This window comes from Delphinapterus leucas, chromosome 1 (assembly GCF_059928025.1).
Source record: "Delphinapterus leucas isolate spDelLeu-1000000601 "Yukka" chromosome 1, BTC_Dleu_Yukka2, whole genome shotgun sequence".
NCBI classification, from domain to species: Eukaryota; Metazoa; Chordata; class Mammalia; order Artiodactyla; family Monodontidae; genus Delphinapterus; species Delphinapterus leucas.
The window spans coordinates 37,915,133-37,940,310 of NC_143129.1; the positions used below are offsets into that span (position 1 = coordinate 37,915,133).

The 25,178-nt window shown below is 38.3% G+C and overlaps 1 protein-coding gene across 8 annotated transcripts in view; it reads left to right on the top strand.

The window, feature by feature from the left end:
- LOC149750470 (uncharacterized) overlaps positions 1-25,178 on the top strand; it is a 137,668-nt gene that overhangs the window by 60,376 nt on the left and 52,114 nt on the right. For all 8 annotated transcript variants that reach the window (XR_016392245.1, XR_016392246.1, XM_089908043.1 and 5 more), the window contains exons 4-5: positions 13,600-14,194; positions 15,839-15,938. Coding sequence is in view for 1 of the 8 variants with exons in the window: in XM_089908076.1 (XP_089764202.1) it covers positions 13,997-14,194; positions 15,839-15,938 (298 nt within the window). In the remaining 7 variants the exon portion in view is untranslated. The remainder of the gene's footprint in view (positions 1-13,599; positions 14,195-15,838; positions 15,939-25,178) is intronic.

The following is a 25,178-nucleotide window of genomic DNA, read 5'->3' on the forward strand; positions in this document are numbered from 1 at the left end:
TGAGGCACTGCACTGTGCACTTTTTATACCATATCAGACTTCATAACAGACCTCTGAAGTGGGTGGTTAAGTTTCCTGCCAAGGGATCCATACACAAGAAACGATAATCAGAAAAGACCAAAGTATTACTTACTACTAGTGAGCTAGCCGCTGTTACTTCATTTTGGAATTCTAATTGAGGCTTTCCTTCTCTCTTTCTCTTGCCCCCAAATCACAGATGACTAGGTCATGGGACAAGCTTAAGCTAACATGCCTTATTCTGTGAATCATAAGCTGAGCTACTGGGACAGAACCATGTGACACGTTTGTCACTTTCAAATGTAATAATTCTACCCATTGCTCCATAGATGTTCTGGTTACTGACCAATAACATTAACAATTCCTCTTCCAAGAATAGGATGGAGGGGAAAGGCACTGGATCTCCTATGCCTCCCAAACATGTGAAGGCCAAAGCATGGTGGGAGGAGAAGCATATCTCTTTGTAATATGTTTTATTCCCTGTTTTATAGATGTGCATATGGAAGATTAGAAAGGCTGAGTAACTTGTCCATGTCATGTAGCCCATGCTTTTAACTTTTTTATTATACCACTTACCCTTCTCACCTATCAATTTGCCTTTTATACTGATGTCCTGAGAAACAGACCACTGTATGGTATAGAAATGAACAACCATAAATAAGCTGGAAATGCATTTCTATTTACATTAACTAAGATAGTCACTTGTTTCTTTTAAGTGAGGTCCTCCACCTTTTTAGGGACCTGAGTAAACTAACGATGTGCTTCCATTGATTAAACAAGAATTCTCCATTCCATAGAAGAATCATACATTTCTTTAAGCCCTATGTATGCTTCTAGGGTTTAGATTCTAAATCAAATAGGTTTCTGTTTTTCATTAAAAAAAACGAGCACAGGATTTCACTTGTAAATTTATTAACTTTTTTTTTTCTGTCTAGCAACAAGCAGTGACTATTGTTGGGTTGGTGGACATAGTAGAGATGGCCATTCAGAAAATCACAAATTTTAGGAACTCTAGCATTCATGTAGCTCAGAACTGTAAGAAGAGACCAGAGGAAGATCAACATGCTTTAAAGTATATTACAAATCAATATTGAAATAGAGCTTAACGTATAATTCATCTGGAAAGAAGTTCAGAACTTGATTGCCAGTTATTTAATATTCCTGTCAAAGACAATGGAAGCACTATTAAAGTATGGCATTTTGACTGCCATTGGAAAGATCAGGTTTCAAACAGCAGTGCACTAGTTGTGCTCAAAATGACTAAAGATGATGAATAATTAAGTGAAGAGGAAATGGGAGACCTGCATTCTAATCTTGTTTTGGCCACTGATGGGAATCATGTGGACTTCAAGCCCATCACACAATCATTTACCACCTTGGTTTTCTCACCTGTAAAGTGAGGGAGTGATATTGATCTTTAGTGCTATGATTCTAGAAGCATCTTGATTTAATACAGTTTGAGGATTTATGTCTAAACTCTAGCAAGCAGAAAAATGTTCTTTTATTTCTAAAATGGACTTGACATTGCGTTAACAGAGCAAATGAAATCTTTTGAAGATTGTTCAAAGAATCACCAACTTAAAATTCATCTCCATTGTTGGTTTTTATTGTCTGTTTAACTCTTACTAGATCTATAATAGTTTTATTTATTTTCCTTTGCACCTGGACTGGCAGCCTGTGTGGTTGGAGAAACACATCACCACTTATTTTAGATACTTTGTTATCAGAGCCAACTCTGTAATCTTTGCTCTGCCTGTGAATTATTTATTTAATTTGATGTGTTTTTTCCTGGATTCATAGAATTTCCTTTTGTCATGATGCTTCTTTCCATTTATGGGACTGTAAATACAGCTGACTAAACCTCTCTAGTGGCCGAATACATATCAGGTCTTTTGTGTGAAGGATGCTAGCTAATCTTCCCGTTCATAGGCTGACTACATTTTTATTCATTTGCTTTTATTCTACTCACCCCTGACAGTAGTATCTGTGGAATAAATAAAATAACGATACCTACTACTTATTTAACTCGGATCAGAAAACTTGACCTTTTCCTAATTTTTTACATTTGCTAGCTTTGTGGCAATATGCACCCCTATTTTTCTCTGAATCTCAGTTCACCCTCTACATGGGAATAATTATGCCTACCATACGACATGGTGATCATAAAAGAAATTCTGTCCATCTACCATGTTGGGGAAAAATATTTGGATTGACTTTTACCAGACTTGGAGGCACATGTTTGCAGTGGCCTGTTTGAAAATACTGACTACATGGGGTACAGTGGGATACTCTTGAAGGCACCTTACAGAGGTAGATAATATCTCTCCCAGGGCATCAACGCTAAAAGTGAGAAGCATTTTGATTTCTCATCAAGAAAGAAATGTTCTGTGATGTTAATTGTTCTTAACTTTTGGTGATTCACTGAAATCTCCTGGGGAGCTTTTGATAATCTTAAAGCCCAGCCTGTAATTTATACCAATTAAATATGAATTTCTGGGGGTTGGACTGAGGCATTGGTGTATTTTAAAGTTTGCAGAATGTAATGGTTAATTTTAAGTGCCAACTCTCAACTATATCCTGAGATACACAGATATTTTGCTAAACATTATTTCTGGGTGGGTCTGTGAGGGTGTTCCCAGATGAGATTAGCATTTGAATTGGTAGATGGAGTAAAGCAGATTTCCCTCCCCAGTGTAGGTGGGCCTCATCCAATCTCTTGAGGGCCCCAAAAGAATAAAAAGTCAGAGGAAAGGAGAATTTGCTCTCTCTGCCTGAGTGTTTGATCTGATCCGCTGCCCTCTGACTGTGGCTTACGTCAGTTCTGAAAACTACACCCCTGGATTTCCTAGTTTCCAGCTTATATTTAATATACAATATATTTAATATGTTTAATATCAATTACATATGTTAAAGCAATTACATATATTACATTATATTTATTATATATCTCCTATTGGTTCTGTTTCTCTGGAGTACCCTGACTAATATGGTGCTTCCAATACACTGTAAATATTGAGAACTACTATATATGTTAAAATACTATGGCTAAGGTATTACAAAAGTGGATGCCCTGACAGTGCAGTTCTGCTTCTTAAATGGGCAACTCAATGAGGATAAGTAGCAATGTAAATTACTTTTTTCATTTTAAATGGTGGCCAGTCATATATATATAAACACTTTGGGAGGCTATAAGACACTAATTAAAAGAACTTATAGGATATAAGCACTAAAAGCACATCGACTCACCACTCAGCAGAAGGAATTCTAGGCCCAAGATATAGAAACCTCCATACCTGAATCATTGGAAAAGATGTAGAAAAGACTCTAAAACGATTGAAATTTTCAGAGGTCCCTTGTGACCCTTTTGGAGGTCATGATATCAGGACTCACTGTCCCCTGAGTCTTGTTTTGTAATACAGAGAGGGACCCACAGTTACATAGTAAATTGACACTTGAGACTTGTTTTTTTTTTCAGCTAGAAGTGGAAAGGAGGAATATCTTTCACTGAAGCAGAGAGTAGAGGTGTAAGTGGGGAAGACAAGGTAAAGAAAGAGAAAAGAAAATAATCCATTTAGAGAAGACTTGCTCTTGGGGCAAGCCCTGGACATATAGTCATTTATATATCCTATTTCAGGATACATTGCATACTTTACTGTAAGTAAGCATTTAATGATTTGTCTTCCACATACTTTGCTTCATTAAAGAGATTCACTTCTGCTGGCATTTTGTTTCATGGGATCCCAGGCCCTTAGCATAGTCCCTTAATAAAGTATTTGTGGAATGAATCAGTCAATATGTCCTCAAACTCAGTACCCTTCTCAAATCAGTTACCTGCTTTATACCATAACTGAGATTATATTATCATAGTGTTAGGACTCAAAGGGAAATATGATCTCGATTTTAGAAGTTGACGTCATCTGTTTTATCACCTCATCCAATGTAAGAATTCATGCTATAAAAGTACTGGTAATCTGGCCTCTGTTTGAGCACTCCTCGTATCTTGAATGCTCTACTTGGTGAGTTAGGTAATCCAGCATACGAACAGCTATAATTTCTACAAAGTACTTCCTTTTAGTTGCCTTCCTGAAGCATGTCACCCATTGGTCTTAGCTTGACCTGATGGAACTACAGAGAAAAATATTTGAGTTTCAAATACCCATGTTTGCACTTCACATCTTTGTAGTCCATTATCACACAACTGAAGTCTACTTTTCTTCAGGAAAACATCTAATGTTTTTTCCTAAAAATCCTGTGAAATTATGTCTAGGCCCTTCCCCACCTTATTTATTGATGTTTGTCCTTGCTTTTGTTTTCTAAAATACTCCCAAAAAGGCAGTGCTCAGAACTGGATCTAGTGCTTCTGACATGGTCCTTTTGAGACAGAATGAGACAACATATGCAAAAAAGGAAATTTATATTTCTATTAAGTATAATTGTCTAATTCTTATATCATAAAATCTGCATGTGTTTGTTTCAAAAATAAAAATACAGAATAGTATAAATATACAATATTTTATATAATAGAATATAGATATAGAGTAGTATGGAAAAAAACCCCTGAAGTCATTCAAAATAACCCATCACCCAAAGAAAAATACTTTCAGATCCATTCATCTCTGCTTTTTATCTCCCTATATTGTGTGTATGTTCATTTGTGTGAACATCACACAAACATACTAATATATACATAGTTTAACCTAAATAAAAACATAATGTTTTAAACCCGTTTTAAAATTTAATGTAAGCATTGGACATTATTACATAGTTATAAATTTAATTCTGCATCAAAGTTTGCAAACTCTTGGCTGACTAGTTAAATTCAGCCCGTAGACATTTTATTTGCCACCCCCCAGTCCTACCCCCGGGCCTGCACAACATCTGAAAAGCCTAGGCATGTTGCAGCTTCTCCTGAAAAGTGGACAGTCTGGTGATACTTGGTGTGCAGCCTTACCTGGATGTGGGGGAAGTTGAAGCGCAGGTACATCTGATGCTCTGGGAGGTGTTCTCCAACGAGAGCTTCATCGTCAGCGTTTCCTGTTTGATGCAAACAGCCTGCAAGAACAGCCCCTCCTGGGTGAATTTGTGTTGCCGGAACACGATCATTTTAATAGCTGTAGCTCTAGGCAGTGGTTGTACCACCATTCATTTCATAAATCCCCTTTCGGTAGACCTTAATGTTGGTTCCTTGTTTCTCCTATTATAAATAGTGTTGCAGCAAATATCTTTTTCACCCAGTTGCTTGATAGTCTTATGATGAGCTCCCAGACTAGATGTGGAATTGTGTGGCCAAAGTAGACTTCGAGGTCTCAGAACTTGTTTTAGTCTTTTAAACATCATGAGAACCACAAAAACAGCCTTTATTTTTCACTTGCACTCTGTTAAGCAAACACGTGACCACTCTATATGTAAAAACAATTTTAAAAAATAGAGTTGTTCAAAAATACATAGTAATTAAATTAATATTTTATGGTAGAAAAATTATAAAATACAGAAAAATGTAAAGGAAAAATATAAATACACTTGCAGAACTCTGAGATAAATATTATCTTTTCCATTTTTGCATTTTCCCACTTATATATGCATATATATTTATATAAACATATATATTTATATTTTATACATACATTATTTAATAAGGATAAGATATACTGTTTATATAATTTTTATTTCTAGTACCTTTTCACCTAATGTTATCATGACAATTTCCCACATGATCTAATATTCCTCATTTAGAAAATTTAAAAATTATTTAATATTTCAACATATGATATCACTTTTTTTTTTTGTAGGAGTTTATTAATTAATTTGTTTGTTTTTGCTGTGTTGCGTCTTCATTTCTGTGCGTGGGCCTTCTCTAGTTGTGGCAAGCGGGGGCCACTCTTCATCGCGGTGCACGGACCTCTCACTATCGCGGCCTCTCTTGTTGCGGAGCACAGGCTCCAGATGCGCAGGCTCAGTAGTTGTGGCGCACGGGCTTAGTTGCTCCGCGGCATGTGGGATCCTCCCAGACCAGGGCTCGAACCTGTGTCCCCTGCATTAGCAGGCAGATTCTCAACCACTGCGCCACCAGGGAAGCCCGATATCACTTATTTAAACAATGCCCTATTGTTGGAAACAAATTATTTCCAAGTTTTTGTTTTTTACAAATAGTATTCCAATTAATGCCATGGTACCTAGATTTCTGTGAAATCCTTAGAATAAATTTCTACACATGTACTCACTAGGTCAGATATCCAACTCGTGCAGACAATTTTTTAAAAATCTATATTCAGACCTTTACATTCACAACTATATTAAGTATATTGATTTCATTTGTTTTGCTCTTTTATTTTCACCCTGTTGATAGATAGGCAGGCAGATAGAGAGATAGGCATTTCTTTTAATTTAATACGTCTCTCATTGATCTTGTTGCCTCATGTCTCTGCCTCTTCTAAATATTTTTGCACAGTTTTGGCGTTAACTGGGTGTTTTGCCAAAAAGTCAGTTCAGTGTTCCTCAGATAGTTGTTCAATACTGCCCGCCTCTTCAGGTGCTGAAAAAGGAAATTCTAATGATTGGTTAACACTTGTTAATATAGATAAGATTAAGGCCCCAATTTTCTTATGAAAGCTTACTACTTGGGGCTGGTTTCACAGAAATATCATAACATTATATGCAGTCAAGTTGCACTGATATTCCATGTGAGGAAACAAAATCTGTGAAAGGATTTAAATATGAAAATAATTATGTAAATGACAAGTATTATTTATTATTAAGTATAATTAGTAGTTGTCAAGCAGATCCTTTGCTCCCAAAGAGCCACAAATCTTTCAGAATGAATGCTTGCAATTAATAATATTTAGATAGGGGAAAAATGAGTTTTTCTCAGCTTTTCCATCATAGCCTAGATACTGCCAGGCAAACAACTTGATAGAATCAGTGGAAGCTTAAACAGGTGATAATCTCCTCTTGCTCTCCAATTTATCACTAAATGGCTTTTCTGTGGACTGCAATCATTGAAAGGTTGTAATTGTAGCCTTCTGCTATATTTACCTTTAGAAAATTTCTTTTTACATGGAGCGTGCTGTTCTAATAAGCAGTGGGTTTTTTCACAAACTTGTTTATCATTCACAATGATTAGGTTCCCCCTTATTTGAACTGGTGCATAAAATGCCACTTATGTTTTTTTTTTAATTTAATTTAATTTTATTTTATACAGCAGGTTCTCATTAGTTATCCATTTTATACATATTAGTGTATATATGTCAATCCCAATCTCCCAATTCATCCCACCACCACCCTCCCCTCGCCACTTTCCCCCCTTGGTGTCCATACATTTGTTCTCTACATCTGTGTTCTCTACATCATGTTTTTAAATGATTTTTTCTCTCTGCCTTTCCTGTTAGTGTAACCGGAGGTGGGGTCTAGCTGCTCGCCGCTCAAAAGCAAGTAAAGAGGCAAGGTTGGTGGAAAGGAAAGTTTACTTTGTTTTGGGTGCCGGCTACCAGGGGGTGTGGGAGGGAGGACGCCTGTCCGAAGGCCAACTCCCCGCACCCACCCAATCAGGGGGCAAGAGCTTTTATAGACGGAGGGAGGGGGGCTACACGCAGAAACAGCACAGTCAGCTCTGACCGTCATCTTGAAATTGGCCATCGGTGGTCTGACCAGTGTCATCTTGATTGTTTTAAGTACAGTTAGTCTTCAGTTCCAGGGTCGGTTCGTTCTCATTTATTTGAGGCCAGTTCTCAGAATTGTGAATTGTGGTAGCTTATGTCATGCCTACAGTCTGGTCATCATGTACTTAACTTCTTCACCTAGTGGGGTTTCACACAGCTCACAGGATATGGCTCAGAATATTATCTATAGCCATTGAGAAGGAACTAAAGGTCCTTAACTTTGCTTACTGATAAATTATTATTGTTTTGTCCTGTTTGACTGCTTTTATTTTTTGCTTCTGCATTTTCTCACTTCTCTGATTAAACTTAATTTTGGGCTAAAGTTTTTCCACAGACAAAAAGCAGGCAGAGGACATGGTTAGGGGAAAGGATCATAGGGTCCTGCTCTGTCTCATTAGGAGTCTCATTTAGGTGCATAGTTAATGTCTGCATCGCTTGGCCTCTGCTAGAAGAGGAGTGAGGTGCACAGGACGCCCACGGCCTGCTCAGAAAGCCTACAAACATTGGAAAGGGATGGCGGGATCTGCCACACTGTCAACCTGTTCTACTCGGTGTGCTACTGCTGTTATAGCACATGCTGAGCTGTCAATAAAAATCAGTCAAAGCCTTCTGTGTAGCGTAGGGAGGTGTGGGAAAAGGGGTCGTTCCAGTTGCATAAAGATGATGCATCTGGTTGGCAAGAGGGCCCATATTCATGTTTAATCATGTATGGAGCCTCTGTCCTCCTTCCTGGTCCCCGTTACTCATCTGTTCAGGTCTCCCTGCCTCCCTGACCGCCTCCCCCATCTTCCCAGCTGCTCATCTCTGTACTTGATTCAGAGTATCTATGAGAGTCGGCCCTGAGCTGCAGGGCCTGATCTCTGCAAAAATGGATTGGTCTGTCGTGAGCCGCACAAAACAAAACGAAAATCAGGAAACGAGTGAAAGCATCTGTGAGCTAAAGTGGAATAATTATACCTCGGTACCCTGTTTATAAAGATATATAGCAGACTTCCTGCCATATTATCACCCAGTAAGTGTACTTTTTTTTTTTCCTTTTAGTGAAGAAAGAATGCTTTTATGTCCATCTATTCATGCTTAAGACTCACAGTGCCTATTGTCTATAACTGTGAGATACAACTCGGGAAGGATATAGATGGAGTATTTGGCTTCAATAAAGTGGGTGGAGCAGGAAATGGGCCCTACACCTGGCCCTGTTTACAACGAGTGACTTGTTAAAATGAGCATCTATACCAGGAAAAATTAATCAGCATATGTAACCATAAGGAAGGTGGAAAGTGCTGATCACATACATTGCTCAGGTGCTGTCAGAGAGATTCCGGGGCTGATGGAGGCTATACAAGCCCTAGCATCAGATGGGAACAACTCTCTCCCCCACAAGCTAGCCCGCTTTCCCCCTTCCTAAAGGCAGGCCCTTACAAATGTGGTGTCTGGGGTGGTCCTCTAATTTTCCCTAATCTGTGTGTGGCTGTGGAATGAGATAGAGCTAACGTGCAAACAAAGGGTAGTGAAAATGACATGAGCTCTGGAGTGAGACAGAACTGCATCCAAATCCCATCCCTATCATTGATTTAGTTACGTAAATTGAACACGTTCCTTAAATTCTCTGAACTGCAGTTGCCTTGTCTGTGAGGTAGAAACCAGGTCAGTCTTTACTGGGTTATTGTATGCATTATAAATAATATATATAAAAGGCCTAGCACGGCACTGACATAAAACAGACACTCAAAGTGGTAACTATTACTATAACTCAGGAAAACTACTCTGCCCAACGTAGGCAGTTCTAAAGTGAAACAATATATAATAAAATCTTATTCAGAAGAACTTATAAGTAGGCAGTGGATTGGGTAGCTATATCCTATGGCTAGGTCTCAGTGCATCAATTCATATCCAAGGAGATTCTCAACATGTAGTAGATGCAACGTATTTCCAATTAATATCATCATAAGAACTAAACCTTTGTATTTCTTTGGTTTCTAAGAAATTTTCAACCTTAATAATATGTTAGAGTACTTCTGGGTTTAGCTCTTACTAAATTATAAATGCTGTCATTTTATACCTAAGATGGATGGTTCACTCAGTGCAGGTGGGGGAAAACTGAATGTTTTAGACTGGCTAACTCTGGCTTGCTGAAGTTCTGGTACACGGACCAAGTGGTGAAGTCAGTAAAGCTGATGAGGTTTCATTTCTAAATGTACTAGGACTAGGTCAAGATGCTAGTTTCCAGCTGCATATATCCTTTCTGATGATGATCTTTTTTTTTGCTTGAGTTTAAAGATATTCTTTTCTCTGTATTTTTGAGAAAATATTAGCTTGGCTGTCCCAAGCTAACATATGACATTATGTTAGCTAAAAACTATGACGTTATGAAAGAGTGACTTCAGTGACTCAGTGCTTCCCACTTGGTAATTTCTCTCACCCTCAGGAGTAGCCTCAAATGCTAGCTCCCATCAATTACTGGATGCCCCATATTTTCCCAGCATCATTATAATCACTCCTATCAATTCAGCACCTGTAATGAGCCAGGCTGCTTATCCATTTACACCCTTCACTGCTTTATATATATTAGCTCAGTTTGCTACCTCTTGTCCCCCTCAAGCCAATATCAAATGTTTATTAATTAGGTAAAAATGGTGTTAACCGCTTACATCAGGAAGGGCAAAAGGGTATCATCTTGAGTGCCCATTTTGAATGAGTGGTAATGGTTGGCAGAAGCACTGAATTAAGAAAAAAATTTAAGCTCTGTCCAGCCTTAGGGGGGAAGAATGCCGTGATTGATTAGCAATGTCTGCCTTGGTTAAAAGAAAAAAGAATAGAAATAGGTTGAGTGACTTGCAGGACGGAAAGGATGGGGATTCTCGGGCTCAATTTCCTTGCTGTTTATAAGCTTCTTAGAGACACAGGTAATGTTTCAACTTTCCATCATGTTGCCACAGTGTTCATTTCCAAATCATTTATTTCTTCACTCCTCCATTTACTCCTGCTGAGTTCTCCTGGACTCAGAAACTTCACACACTCTATTCCCTTATGTTGAGCCTCACATACTTCCAAGTGGCTTCCAAGTGGCCTCCAAGGGTGGCCTTGTCCTGTTTATCCCGAGAAATTCCCCCAGGTTAATATGTGTCACAACGTCTTTCTCTTTTATACTATAGAACTTGTATGAATTTGTAATTATTTGTTAGAATGTTTTCTTGTTAATTTACTGTTTCCCTCACTGAACTCTAAATTGCATGAGCCCAAGAACCGCATCTCTCTTTTTGACAAGCCACCTTATTTATACCCAGCACACACGTCTGGGAAAGAGTAGACATTTAATAAATATTTGTTGAAACAGCAAATCCACTAAACTTTGGAGATTCAAACTTAATAAAACATGGATCCTGGCTTCACAGAACTCATATTGTAGTGAAGCAGAAAGTTGATTAAGTAAATGATTATGATGCAATGTGATAAAAGAAACATAGATGTAAGGAAATATCACTGCCTGCCTGGATCAGGGGGCAGGTGTTGGGGACACATTCTAAAAGTGATGTCAAGATTGAAGAGTAAGGAGTAAAAATGGACCTTTTAAGAAAAATCAAGCGCTGCAACTTGTGCGATTTGAATTTGATATGTTCCACCATTAAAGTTTTTTTTTAAATCAAGCAGGGTATATTAACATGCATCTGTAGTATTGCCCTAAAAGCATTTTAAAAGAAATATGGATTTCTTTTAAATTAGGCACACAATTAGGCTTTTCCCTCAAGGTATTCTTAGTGTTAACCCTTTATATTGCTTTTTACGTGATGTACCCACTAATTGTTCTGATCCAGTGGCCTTGATGAAATTTTTGGTCATTTGCAAAAGTGTCAGTGGGGATTATGTGAGCACGAGTCTTTCAGAATTTTAAGTAGAAAATGGCTCAAGCATCTCCTACAGTTAGGGTACATGTGGTTACAGTAGAATAATTTAGAGAAGTTAAATTGGGTTTGTCTCTTTAGGTTTAAATATATGACTTGGGGATAATAAAGGAAAATCATTACTAGCACAACAAGGGATATTTAAAATAAAAGATGGTTTTAGGTACACCACTAACTTTCTTACAGCGTCAGTGATAAATTGTTAGGTATTATATTGATGGTAGCAGGCGGTAACATGTCCCTTTGTAGTTGAAGCTTTGAAGCTTTTTTTAAAGCTTATTTTTATTTTTTTAACATCTTTATTGGAGTATAATTGCTTTACAATGGTGTGTTAGTTTCTGCTTTATAACAAAGTGAATCAGCTATACACATACATATATCCCCATATCTCCTCCCTCTTGCGTCTTCCTCCCTCCCACCCTCCCTATCCCACCCCTCTAAGTGGTCACAAAGCACCGAGCTGATCTCCCTGTGCTATGCAGCTGCTTCCCACTAGCTATCTATTTTACATTTGGTAGTGTATATATGTCCATGCCACTCTCTCACTATGTCCCAGCTTACCCTTCCTCCCTATCCCACCCCTCTAAGTGGTCACAAAGCACCGAGCTGATCTCCCTGTGCTATGCAGCTGCTTCCCACTAGCTATCTATTTTACATTTGGTAGTGTATATATGTCCATGCCACTCTCTCACTACGTCCCAGCTTACCCTTCCCCCTCCCCGTGTCCTCAAGTCCATTCTCTACATCTGCGTCTTTATTCCTGTCCTGCCCCTAGGTTCTTCAGAGCCTTTTTTTTTTTTTTTAGATTCCATATATATGTGTTAGCATACAGTATTTGTTTTTCTCTTTCTGACTTACTTCACTCTGTATGACAGACTCTAGGTCCATCCACCTCAGTACAAATAACGCAATTTCATTTCTTTTTATGGCTGAGTAATATTCCATTGCATATATGTGCCACATCTTTATCCATTCATCCGTCGATGGACACTTAGGTTGCTAGTTGAAGCTTTTTTTTACAAATAAGCTGGAGGGGGTTTTTTTTGGCTCCATTATATATTATTTTATAAGGCAGAGAGGAAGAAAGGGAGGGATAGACTAAGAAAGTATGGAGCAAAACATTTCCTTAAATCACAGTTAAAATAAGGTAGAGTGTAGTAAAATACAGGAAGGTAGACTGAAAGGCAACAGTAAATTTTTTTTAAAGAACTTTTATAATTATATTACATCACTTGACAGAGCTGTAGTGCTTTGTGTAGGCCTTTAAAACTTCCCCCAAACATGTTCATTCACCTTGATTCAATCATGTGTACAGAAGAAGTTCCTTGTTGGGTTGGTAAAGCAGAATCGTATCCAGGCTCTAGCTAGATCCAAACACTATTGCAGTTCTGTACAAACCTGTGTGGTATGTACGGATAGAAACAATAATATGTAAACCTGTTCCCCTTTGGTACATATATCATTTCCTAAACTTATTTCATCTGTACCCACCACCCCTCCACACACACACACAAAGCACTAATACCCCTGTAAGATATATTAAATGTGTTGATTTGGATAACTAGAATTTGATCGACAGAATTCCTCCAGCAAGAGGGAGTTTTAGGTAGAATGGAAGAGAAACTCATGGAAACGCTTGAATGGTCCTTTCCTTGATTCCACAAAATGAGTAAGACTGATCGAGTCCCTTTAATATGCAGCATCCATATTGCATTTGTTCTTACATTTTATGCTGTAATTAAATACAGAGTAAAAGTTATTGAGTGAATATTAAGTTTATTGGGTAGCTGAGTTGATAATTATATTTTATTTTTGTGCATTGGAAATCTATGTACATTTATATTGTAGGAATATGGCAATGCTCCAAGAAAAATGAGAAATTCACTGGTAATTTCCCACCCAAAGAGAGCCATTGTTAACGTTTTAATATTATATACTCTTTGTGTCAGTTTGTTTCTTAGTCAAAAATGGCATCTTATTGCTTGAATTTGCATTTCACTGATTATGTGATAAAAACTCCTTTTTAGGGCTTCCGTGGTGGCGCAGTGGTTGAGAGTCTGCCTGCCGATGCAGGGGACGTGGATTCGTGCCCCGGTCCGGGAAGACCCCACATGCCGCGGAGGGGCTGGGCCCATGAGCCATGGCTGCTGAGCCTGCGCGTCCAGAGCCTGTGCTCGGCAACGGGAGAGGCCACAACAGTGAGAGACCCATGTACCGCAAAAAACAACAACAACAACAACAACTCCGTTTTAATTTAATTTTTTTTGAGGTAACATTGGTTACCGCCTCTCAGCTCGAAATTCACTCTTTTGTTACTTGCTCTGTGAAAAGTGCTATGGGTCCTTTAAATAGTTTTTCCTTGGCCAGCTCGTGTGATGTTAGTCTTTCCTAATTGATGGCACCTGAGGAAGGTGTTGCTTCGTGATGCCCCGGTGCTTGCTGGGAAGGCTCTTGGTGGCGTCTTCAGCACCCACTCACTCCTGCAGCTCCGAGGGCGTCCTCAGCCCTGCTCCTGGGGCTGACAACTTCTCAGGTAGTCGGCTTCAGCAGTGCGCAGAGAGAGCAGTGGACGACAGCTTCCGTCAGCATCTTCTATCAAGCAGTTTTGGAGTAGCGCCTCAGGTGAGAAATCTCCCCGTGCATAGTTTTACTGGAACCCTAGAATGTGGATTTCCAGCAACTTACAGAGGGCATATTTCCAGAAAGTTCCACCATGAGACACCACAGCAGCTTCTTTACCATCCAGTGAGCCACAGTCATGCTCTTTTCAACCGGGTCTGGACCTCAGTCCTGTCAGGGCAGGGAGGAGGAGGTCTTCTTTTCAACTGGAGGGTTAGCGGCTTTCCTTATTTCTGCTGTGTGTTTTGGCGTTCTCTTTACTTGTCGCTGGCCATTCCTTCCTTACTCTAATCCTCTTTCATAATTAATAGTTTTTTCATTACACTTTCCATGCTCAAATTACTGTTTGTTTTTCTTCTGGTTGGACCCAGAATAATAACTAAATAATCTAATATTAGTGTGTTATTGTTTTATTTTAAAACCCATTTTTCACATTTTTTTGTTTCTACATCATTATTTTAATGGTTTCATAGTAGTCCATGTAGTAGTAAATACTTCATGCCTATTGTTATACAGTTTATAATATATGTTTTCATTTTCACAATTGTAGACAATGCTTTAGTGGACATCTTGATACACATCCTTTGCTCCTATCCATAATGATTTTCATTAATTCTCAGTCATTTGGACATTTTAGTCAGAGGCAAATGATGAACACACCACGTAAAGTGCTTTATATATTTCCAGGGGAATACTGAACATATTATTTAGTGCCATAGCAAAACATCAGAAAAAAGTGAGGAAATCATGATTTTTATTGTCTTCTGCCAAACTCTCATAGCAAGAATCTGAAAAATCTCTGGTGAAACACAACTGAAACTAGATTTGAGATTGAGCCATTAAATCCCAGTTATCACCAATCACTTCTGGCTGCTTCTGATTAAACACTTTCTTTGTGTTTACGATTGGGGAATCCACCTCATGAAAAGAATGGCAAATGGGAAAGAAGTAAATGATTCAGAATATCTTGGTCGCTCCTGGGAGAGAGTGCTCTGACAAAGCAAACGGTTTACCTGAATATCTTAAGCAAACTGCGCTTGGCTGATTTCCTGTGCTTACAGAAAAGAACCGCTGTAGCTTCAGCTGGGAACCCTAAGCCAGTGGCTCAGTGGTTGTTTTTTTGACCTGCTTGCATCACAGGTATAAACAATCTGCGATGTTGAGCTAAACATACCTAAACTGCTGAGGATCTTTCAGGTTAATTTAAACCAACAGGGAATGATCCTGACTGGCAACAATAGAAGATTCTCTCCCAGCAGGAAGTGCATGGGGGCATCCCTTCTAGATCAGACATGCTTCAGAGACTGCTTCTGGAAGCGGTCGTCTTAATTGAATGTTTGTGTCTGAATGTTTGTTGCTCACAGATGTTTCTCACCAATACTGTTGAGCCTTTTGGTGGTTTCTAAAAGAGGCTATGTTAATCTCAGAACAAGGAGATACAACATATATGACGTGTAATCACACTATAATGATAAAAATAGACACATGCCATCATTGTTGTCATGGGCATTATCAACAACACAACACAATCACTGTAACTTATTGGGCACCTGTTATGTAGACAACATGTCTCTTGTCCATGGATTAGTGTAGTTAATCCTCACAAAGCTCTTAAGAGCAAGTACCAATAATATCCCCATTTTACAGATGAAGACACTGAGGAAGAGACAAGTTAAGAATTTGCCTATGATCAGTTATCCATCTGTTCAGCCAGTGCACAAATTACACTGCCCAACTCCAAGATCAGGTGAGTACAATGGCCTGAGCACCATGCTTTACTGCTTCCCACATATTTAGGAGCTAAAAGAAATCAAGTAGTGGACCTTAAAGAAAATCTTCCTCTACCTTCGTTCAACTCTTTTCGCTTTCATTGTGGTGGAGTCTGTGAGAGACTTAATGTATCATGTAGAATTATCAAGTTAAATGACTGCATTTTTCCCCTTAATTGACCATTTTGAACTGAATTGCTTGGATTTATCAGATTTTTTGTAATGCAGTGTGGTCTACAATAGCTATTAGCAGTCTCTTTCCCACCATCACTACACCTGAAAAATAAAATTCACACATATGACATTCTATCATGTGCTTATCCAGAATTAATGCACAAAGCTGCATAAGTAAAAATCTGTGGTTTATGCACAGTTTCTTCCAGGCCAGCTGCTGTGTCTCCCAGTCACCCTAGGGTCTGCAGTTAAGGACCTGCAAGTCTAGAGAAACTGAGAGAGACGTGTTGGCTTGGCCAATAGATCTTGAGCACCTATAAAGTGCAAGGAGCTGGATCACTGTGGTGGACTTGTCGGGGATTTAAAAATAATAAGACAGCCTGGGAGACAGGCTTTGACACCACTGACAAAAATACACTTCAATTACCAGGCAGTGAGAAAAGGAGGGACGTGGGTAGAGGAACATGTCAGCAGGGTGTGCTGCGTGTGGCCCATCTTCAAGTCTCAGTTGAATTCTACTGTTCAAATGTGGGCCACTTGTGGGAAATTCTGTACCATGAGGGTTTTGCATAATGTTTAAAAAGTCTTACAAAAAGATGAATAGGAGACATAGCAGGTGGCAAATCAGAAAGTTGTGTCTTGTAAACAGGGGGAGGTCAATCCAACCTCCAAATCCCAAAATATATCAATATCCCATAATAGAGAATCACTATCAGGGAACTTGCTGTTTGTTTATTAGTGGCAGCATGGCATAAAATCAGGATAATTCAGCGTTTAAAATCCCTACCTTGTTTGAATTTATAACTAGTATAAATACTTCTAAGATTATATACATTTAAATTTTTTCTGCAACAAGTTAGACAGGATCACAAATTCACATGATGCTCAAAAGAACACTCAAATATTTAATGCAAACCTTCATTCTAGTGATGAGGAAACTCTAGCTCAAATAAGAAGCAAAAAACCATACTCAAGCAAACAAATCTGTAAAAGAGTTGTAATCAGAAATATCCAGTTGTCCTACCTCCTAATTTTGTGATCCATCTGCTTCACCATCAGTCAAAAAATCTGCGATTCTTCGAATAAAGAACTTTGGCTTGGCTTTATAGAGTAAGATTAAAAGAAAAAACCAAACACTTAGGCAAAGGAACAAACACCCAAAATTAAGTAAATCTGGGATGTTTTTTAAACCAGCGTTGTCTGCATTGTTATTTTGGGCTCAGAGCTTGATGCCAAATTTAAATGGAAAGCATTATCTACTCCATATTTATAAATCTTTAGATTCTGCATGTGTCATGAAAAATGTAAGTAAATTTTATAATAGTAAGGTGTGTGGGATTAATTTGTATTCTATGTTGAAAAGCTCCACGGTAGGCAATTAATTCATGAAACACCAGCGATTGCTGCCTTAAGGGCTACATTGCTAGATAAAATTACAGACCTCAAATCTTATTATTACACTGGTATCTATTTTTTGTGTGGTCTAGGGAATATATCATCTTAAATTGAATATTTACCTAATCAGTAGGCTAAGGGTATCTTCTGGGTTCTGCCCCCTTCGACTCTAGAACACATTGTCTAGTTGTGAATATTAATATGCTGCTTATATAGTTAGGTACTACTGCTTACTGTTTTCACTTCATGGCACACTTATTAAATGATACTTGTATGCTATACTAGAATAAACTAGAGGGGATCTAAATGGAGCTTGGTAAAAATTGTATAGCCTTTATATTAAACAATGATAAAGTAAAACAACTAATATAAATAAAAATTTAAAATAACAAGCCATAATAAAGTATAAAGTATTGGGAAAGATATCAAATACTTAATTTACATAATTTTCAAGTAATGCTTTTCAGGATTTTTACTGAGAAACTTGTAGTTGCTTCCACAAACATAAGTGTTTTTTGGTTTTTTTGTTCTGTTTTGTTTACCAGGTCTTACTCTTGAAGTTGTGACTGTAATTCTAATCAGTGTTTTAATAACATCTCTCTATTTTTGATCGTCACATTAGACAAGAAAATTTTAATCATTTTTACGATCATTCAAAAATTTTCAAGCCAGTGTTTTTCAAAGAATCTAGTTTCTTCTTTCTTTGGCACACAAAAACTCATTGCAGTATCATCTGATGATGTGTATGAGACTGATTTCGTTCCAAGTTGGTGGTTGCTTTTATGAGGTATGTCCCAATAATGATGGTAGAAGGCACAGACTGTGGTAGAGCCTTCACATCCACTAGGCGGTCATATCATCTTTACATGAAGACAGAGATGGGCGGGTAACCACCTAAACCCACGCTGACAAGGTCTCCTGGGACTCCCGCCCCTGGCCTGCTGTATCTTTGCTCTGGATCATTAGTTCTTGTAGCCTTAGCAATCTCTTGTTCACCATGAGCATTGGCATACTCGCCGCTGGCTGTTGCACAAGTTGATGCCCGCTGGTTGAATGGCGAGAGAACTTTGATGGACCCATGGGTGTGGCGTTTCTCACTGTGTCTGCCATCCGAGACCACTTTTGACCTTTTGTCTGACTCTCTCTCTCTTGGGTAACCTTCCTGGGAGACCCTAGAGAGGCTATTTGTGGCTGAATGTGAATAGTTCCAGGGTTCTGGGTAACCCAGGCTGTACCAGGCAGCCCCAAGGGTTGAGGGGATCATTATCTCATGTCCCACTTACAAACATTAGATTCAGAACTGTATACCTAAGCAGACTGCTTGGTACCCTCTGATTCAGGTATGCGACTTAAAACAGCCTTGAAGAGCTTTGAAAGTAATATAAAAAATGGCAAACTTCTCTATTTTACCCTTTCTTTACCTAGACTAAACCTGCAGCCTCACAGGAGCTGAGAACATATTTATTCTTTATCTTTTACTTAAGACACTCAGCAGGAAGGTAACACACTTTGAATGAAAAAGGACAATTCAAGTTAGGTTGGTGCTTTGCCTAAGCCAGAAAGGTTTAGGGGGAGAAATTGAGGATGAAGAACAAAAGAGACAAGCTTTTTTCTTTTCTTTTTTTTAACCTCTGATGGTTTGACTTAATTCTATTATTTGAATGATTTTGAATTGATTTGGACACACCCACATTTAAATATAAGTTCAAAAATGCATTCTAAAGTCAAATGGAAAGTAATTTGTGTGGTCTTGTTATGAAAATAATTGTTTTATTCTCTGTATACTCCAGTCTCTCCACTCATTTATTCATACTTGTATTCATCTATTTACACATCATTCATATATTCACAAAATATTTGTTACTGTGGATACTATACCTGGTATTGATCTAGGTGCTGAGCTGGAAAGGTGAAAAAGCCATTATCATTACCTTGGAGGGTCTCCCAGTCTTGAGGGGAGTCATAGAGGTTAACACATAATTATTGTACAGTTGGACAAGTATCATTATAGTCTTATGAACAGAATATCAGGAGAAAAATATTTTATTTAGTCTTATTATGTATTTGAGTATTCACCTGCCCAAGATGGAAATATATCTAATAGAGTTTGTGCTTTTAAGGACATAATCCAACATGATATTTTTTATTTGCTGAGATCTTTTCTCCATGAAGTGAATTAGGAGCCCAGGCTTCTTCTATGTCCTGACTCTATTTCCTAGGGCCTCAAAGCCTTTGGAATGTAGTTGGAAGACAGAGGAGAAAAGGGTGTAGAGGCTCTGCTCTTAATCACTCCATCCCAGAAGTGACATTCATTACCTTTGCTCACATTCCATTGACAGGGTATACATGCAGGAGGTGCTGGGTCCTGCAGCCCTGGCAAGTTAACATCTAGCAATAGTTTTACACAGAGAAAGGCTAGGAGCTCTTTGCTGAATTGCTCACATTCTCTGGACAAAAGTAAGGAAGTCTGTGGCTGTTTATCCCCTTCTCGAATGTATGCTTCATTTTTTTCCATCCCTCTAACTCTAATCATGGGCAGCAATATGTCTTCAATATTTTATCCACTCACACTGTCCAGGGAGGTTTCTTCGGCACAACAAGCAAGGCACACTGGGTTTATTTTTATAGCACATTTCCCACAGTCGTATCAGATAAAATGCATTACATCTCACCAGGTGACTGCTGAATAATCTCACAACTGTGGCTTCCATGTGAAAGGCAGAGATGATTAGCTTCCAAGGTGTTTGTGGGCCAGAATTGCTCTGCTTCCCTTAACTAGGTACCTTAACAGGTACTAACCTGTTAGAGTACCTGTTCGAGTTCTTTGAGCTTTGTATACTGTTCCCTTGATTCACAGGAAGAAATCATAGACTTAATAGTCTGGTTGTGAGGATTAAATGAGATATTTTATATAAAGTGCTAAGCATGGCTTTAGGCACATATAGAAAGCAATCCATAATTGAGGCTCTTGTCATTGCTAATTAAGGATAGGATATTAAGCGAAAATGGAAGTGTCCTTTTTGTGGAGGAGGATGATATACTGAAACATTTAAACGTATTATTTCCTGTAACTAATTTCTAATGAGATTTCAATGTGTGCTTGCTGTCTGATTCCCCAAGAGAATGGATTTTCTCCCTCACCTTATCACATAGATATTGCCTGAATAAGGTCCAAATACCTGTAACTGAATTCACTTTTAGGATTGCACTATCCTTTAAGAGGCAGCAAAATATATTAATAAAGAGTGTTAGTTCTAAACTCAGATTTCAAGTTCTAGCTGGGTTACTTATCAGCTGTGTGACCTTGATCAACCTGTTTCTGAATCTGTGAATGTTAGCCAGTGATCTTCCTTTCTAGGGACATTATGCTGGGAATGAGATGATTTATATAAAACACTTAGCAGAAAAGATGGCATAGAGCAAGTACCTAATACATGTTACTTTAATCATGATGATTACACAGAATATTGGGATTGGGGTCAGATGACCTGAGTTTATATCTGTGTTCTGTTGCTTTTAATCTTACTGAGCCTCGGTCTCCTCATCCATAAAATGGGGCTAATAATATTCTCTTCACACAGTTGTTATGGTGATTTTAATGCATGTGAAAGTTCATAGAATCTTGCCTAGAACCTGTAAAATATTAAATACGTGTTAAAATTATTTTCTTTTATTTGCGGTATCTGTGGCCCTAGGCAAGTTGATCTTCCTCTCATATTGGTTATGCCTCCTACTTGGCCTGTTATAGTTAACATAAAAACAAAACAAAACAGGGCTTCCCTGGTGGTGCAGTGGTTGAGAGTCCGCCTGCCGATGCAGGGGACACGGGTTCGTGCCCCGGTCCGGGAAGATCCCACATGCCATGGAGCGGCTGGGCCCGTGAGCCACGGCCGCTGAGCCTGCGCGTCCGGAGCCTGTGCTCCGCAATGGGAGAGGCCACGACAGTGAGACGCCCGCGTACCGCAAAAAAAAAAAAAAAAAACCAAGAAAACAAACCCTTAAGCAACTCTAAAAATAGTACTATATCTAACATTATTATTTAAGAAGAGGATGGCATTCTGTTCCTGAAGGATTTGGCCATTGGAATTATGGAGGAAGACCATCTTGGGATTTGTGTGGTGACATTTCTTAAATGCATGGTATAGCATGGGTTGCTTTCATCACACAGTAGGGAAATACTAATATCTATAATTTTATAATCCCTAACCCAGATTAACTTTAAAGCCATTAGTAAAGACGAATTCCATTTTGATATTTAGTACCCTGCTAGAGTATCTGTCACTACAGAAGTTTAAAATAAGCATAAAAATAAATCCAGAAACAGATAAAACTAGCCTGTGCTGTGGAACACCATATTCCCAGGCAGTCCAATCTGAGGTCCACAGTCAAAAAGGATTTTAATCTATGAACTATGTCTACAGTGGGTGTTGATGGGAGACAATGAGAAATTGATGCCTTTTTACCCTCCCTCTGTTCTGAGGTGGTTTCTATTTCAGGTTCGATCATTACACCATTATAGAGAAGCCCTCCCTATGCTAATATTTTTCTTAGACTTTGAACAAACTCAGACACCATAAGATTGTTTTTTTTTAACAAGGAGGGAAACCTGAGAGCTTTCTGTGGTATCTCTCTTGTACTCCTCCTATTCTCCTATGTGGATGCCCTTCTCTATCTTATATCACTTCTCCAGTTCAAGAATCTTTCAAGAGTAGCCTCAAAGCCCATCTCTTCTTTGCAGAGTTACTTGTTCCATATTGCTTACATAGATCTCTCTTCCAACCCCCTTGAAACACTGTTCTTATCTTTCAGTTGAGTGTTGAATCACAGAATTTCTATCATATTATTTAAGTATTTAAGTATTATTTAAGTAGCACAGGGAGAGGCTAATCCTTGAAATCAGGAAATAATTATATCTTAAATTATAATTTACAGCTCCGTGGCAGTGAACACAGTGGCTAAATAAATAAAAATTTAATTAAAATGGTATGCAATGAGGGCCTTACAAAAATGCCGTTAAGAATAACATCGTTTGCATAAAACTGAATATCTAAAAACAGCTAGATAACTATTTAACTTTCCAATTGTATGTATAGATAAAGCACAAGGATTTGCCCATTAGGATTTTATTTTCCATGGTAGGTCATTTCAGATGCTTTAAGTGACCCTACAGGCATCTTTTTAAGATTACCTTTGGACCCTGGTTTTTCATCTTGGGACTGCCACCATGTACAATCCTAAAATGTTCCATAAAGGCTCAATCTTGCTTTTATTTCATGAGCCGTTTCCATTTAGTTAAAATTAAACTCTCAGCTACAGGAATATCTCCCAGGACTCAAAGCTTTCCCTTCTCAATTAAAGCATCTAACCTGCTAGCTTCCTGAGGGCAGTGAGCTCAGAGTGAAGCTGAATGAGAGTGAAACCCCAAAGTGATGTGACATCACTTCATTCCAGAATGGGTGTTCCCTGACGGCTGCATCTAACATATGCACAAAATCTCCCTCTCAATTTGCACTTCCAACACCATTCCTAAAATGTAAGCATTGTTCTTTGGTGTCTCACAGGTAGCATAAATTAAATGGGGTAGTTTTTATATTGTGTTCCACCTCCATGTAGATTTTTCTTTACTGGTTTCTACATGTGTCTCAAGTTAAAGCACTGTTTCCTAACTATCTCACTCCCTCTTCTGTTTACCCTCCTGTCCCTCACTTGCATACCAGAGCACAGTAAGCAGACACCTTTCCTAGTATCCACCATTGATCCATCCCCTGTTGCCCTGTCCTCATAGGACCTGATTTGACAGGAAAAGATGTTCATTCTCAGATATTTACCAGCATGAGTGAGACTACCAATGCTTCATCCTTTCATTCACTGTGTTAGGTTTGTAAGAGACACTTAATCTCTTTTGGCGCCCAGCTGGAAATCCATAGGGAGAGAAGGAGCAAACAGGTATGCTGCTAATTATCAAACAGGTTGTTATGATGGGACACAGAACAGGGAATGAAAGCTCACCTGGTTGGAAGCAGGTGATCAGGGGTTTGACTTTTTAATAACTTTATTGAGGTACAGTTTACACACAATACATTGTTCATATTTAAAGTATACTAAATACTGTGAGTTTTAATATATGCGTAGACCCACAAACCCAGCATCCCAATCAAAATACCAAATATATTATAATTCCCAGTGTTTTCTTGCACAGCTTTGCAATGCTTTCTTCTCCCTATGCTTTACTCACTATATATTAGTTTACATTTTCTAGAATTTTATAAAAATGGCATTATGCTTTTTTTTCTTGGTCTGGGTTATTTTACTCAGCATAATAATTTTGAGATTCATTCATGTCGTTGAACATATCAATAGCTTACTCCATTTAGTCATTTACTTATTTATGGCTGAATAGTATTCCACTACAAGAATATACCACAATTTAACTTTGCACTTCCTGATGGGCATTTGGGTTGTTTCCCGTCTTGTCTTTTATAACTAAATCTGTTAGGAATATTTGTCTACAAGTCTTTGTGTGGATGATATACTTTCATTTCCTCTTGGTGAAAATTTAGAAGTGGCCTTGCTGGGACATACTATCAGGACTTTTGACTGATGGAACAGCATAAGAGGTTGGAATACACACAGTAATGAATCTTTGAAGGAGGAGAGTTGGGGCACCTTTTGGTCCCTTCCCAGGGGATAAGTATATAGTTCAAAGGTACCTTAAATTTGCCAAGTTTTGAGTCTCAATTCTTGACCTTTTTCAAATGTGGTCCTTTGTCAGTATTCCTTTGTTCAGTAAATTGTACCACCATCTGTGAAGTAAATAATGGCTGCACATAACTAATCAATAATCAGCCATTTTGTCCAGATTTTCAAATGTGTTGGTATAAAGCTACCATGGTATTCTTTTGTAATTAAAAAAAAAATTCTCTCTGTTTTATAGCTAGTCCCATCACTATCATATTTGCCAAATATTGCTTATTTTATTGGTCTTTCTAAAGAACAAGCTTTTGGTTTTATTTGTCAAGTTTACTGCTTTTCTTCTCGATTTTTGACTTTTCTCTTGATTAATTTTGTCCTTCCACTCTTTGGGATTTACCTTGTTCTTTTTCTATGCCTACTGTCCATTTCCTGTAGCTTCAAGAGCCATTTTCAACAACTCAACGAGCTCTGCCGGCTGTGTCATGGCCACTTCATCATATGCCATTAAAACTTAATCTCATACACTGGGTGAAGACTGAGCAGTCTTATTTTGCTTTCAAAATTGTTCTATGGCCTTGGATCCTTCTTCTTCTCCTAAAATTAGCACTATCATCATGGAAAATTCTAGTGGGCCTAGAATTCTAGGCTTGCCTTTCCTGCAGTTTCATAATAGAAAAAACATTTCCACCCTTTTTTTGATGTTGATCGAAAATTTAGCAACACTTCTTTGCGCTATATTCAAATCCCAAAATATAAGCAAGCCTTCATGCACACAGGCTCACTGAAATGTCATAATCTTAAACTATGTATGACCTTGAACAATGACCTTTCCAAATACTCCACACTCTTCCTAGGTGTTCAGACTTTTTCATTCCTACATCTTTTACACATGGTCGATTTGTGTCATAAGTTCTTCCTCACTCCCACTTCCGAGTATATATCCAAAGGAAACATCA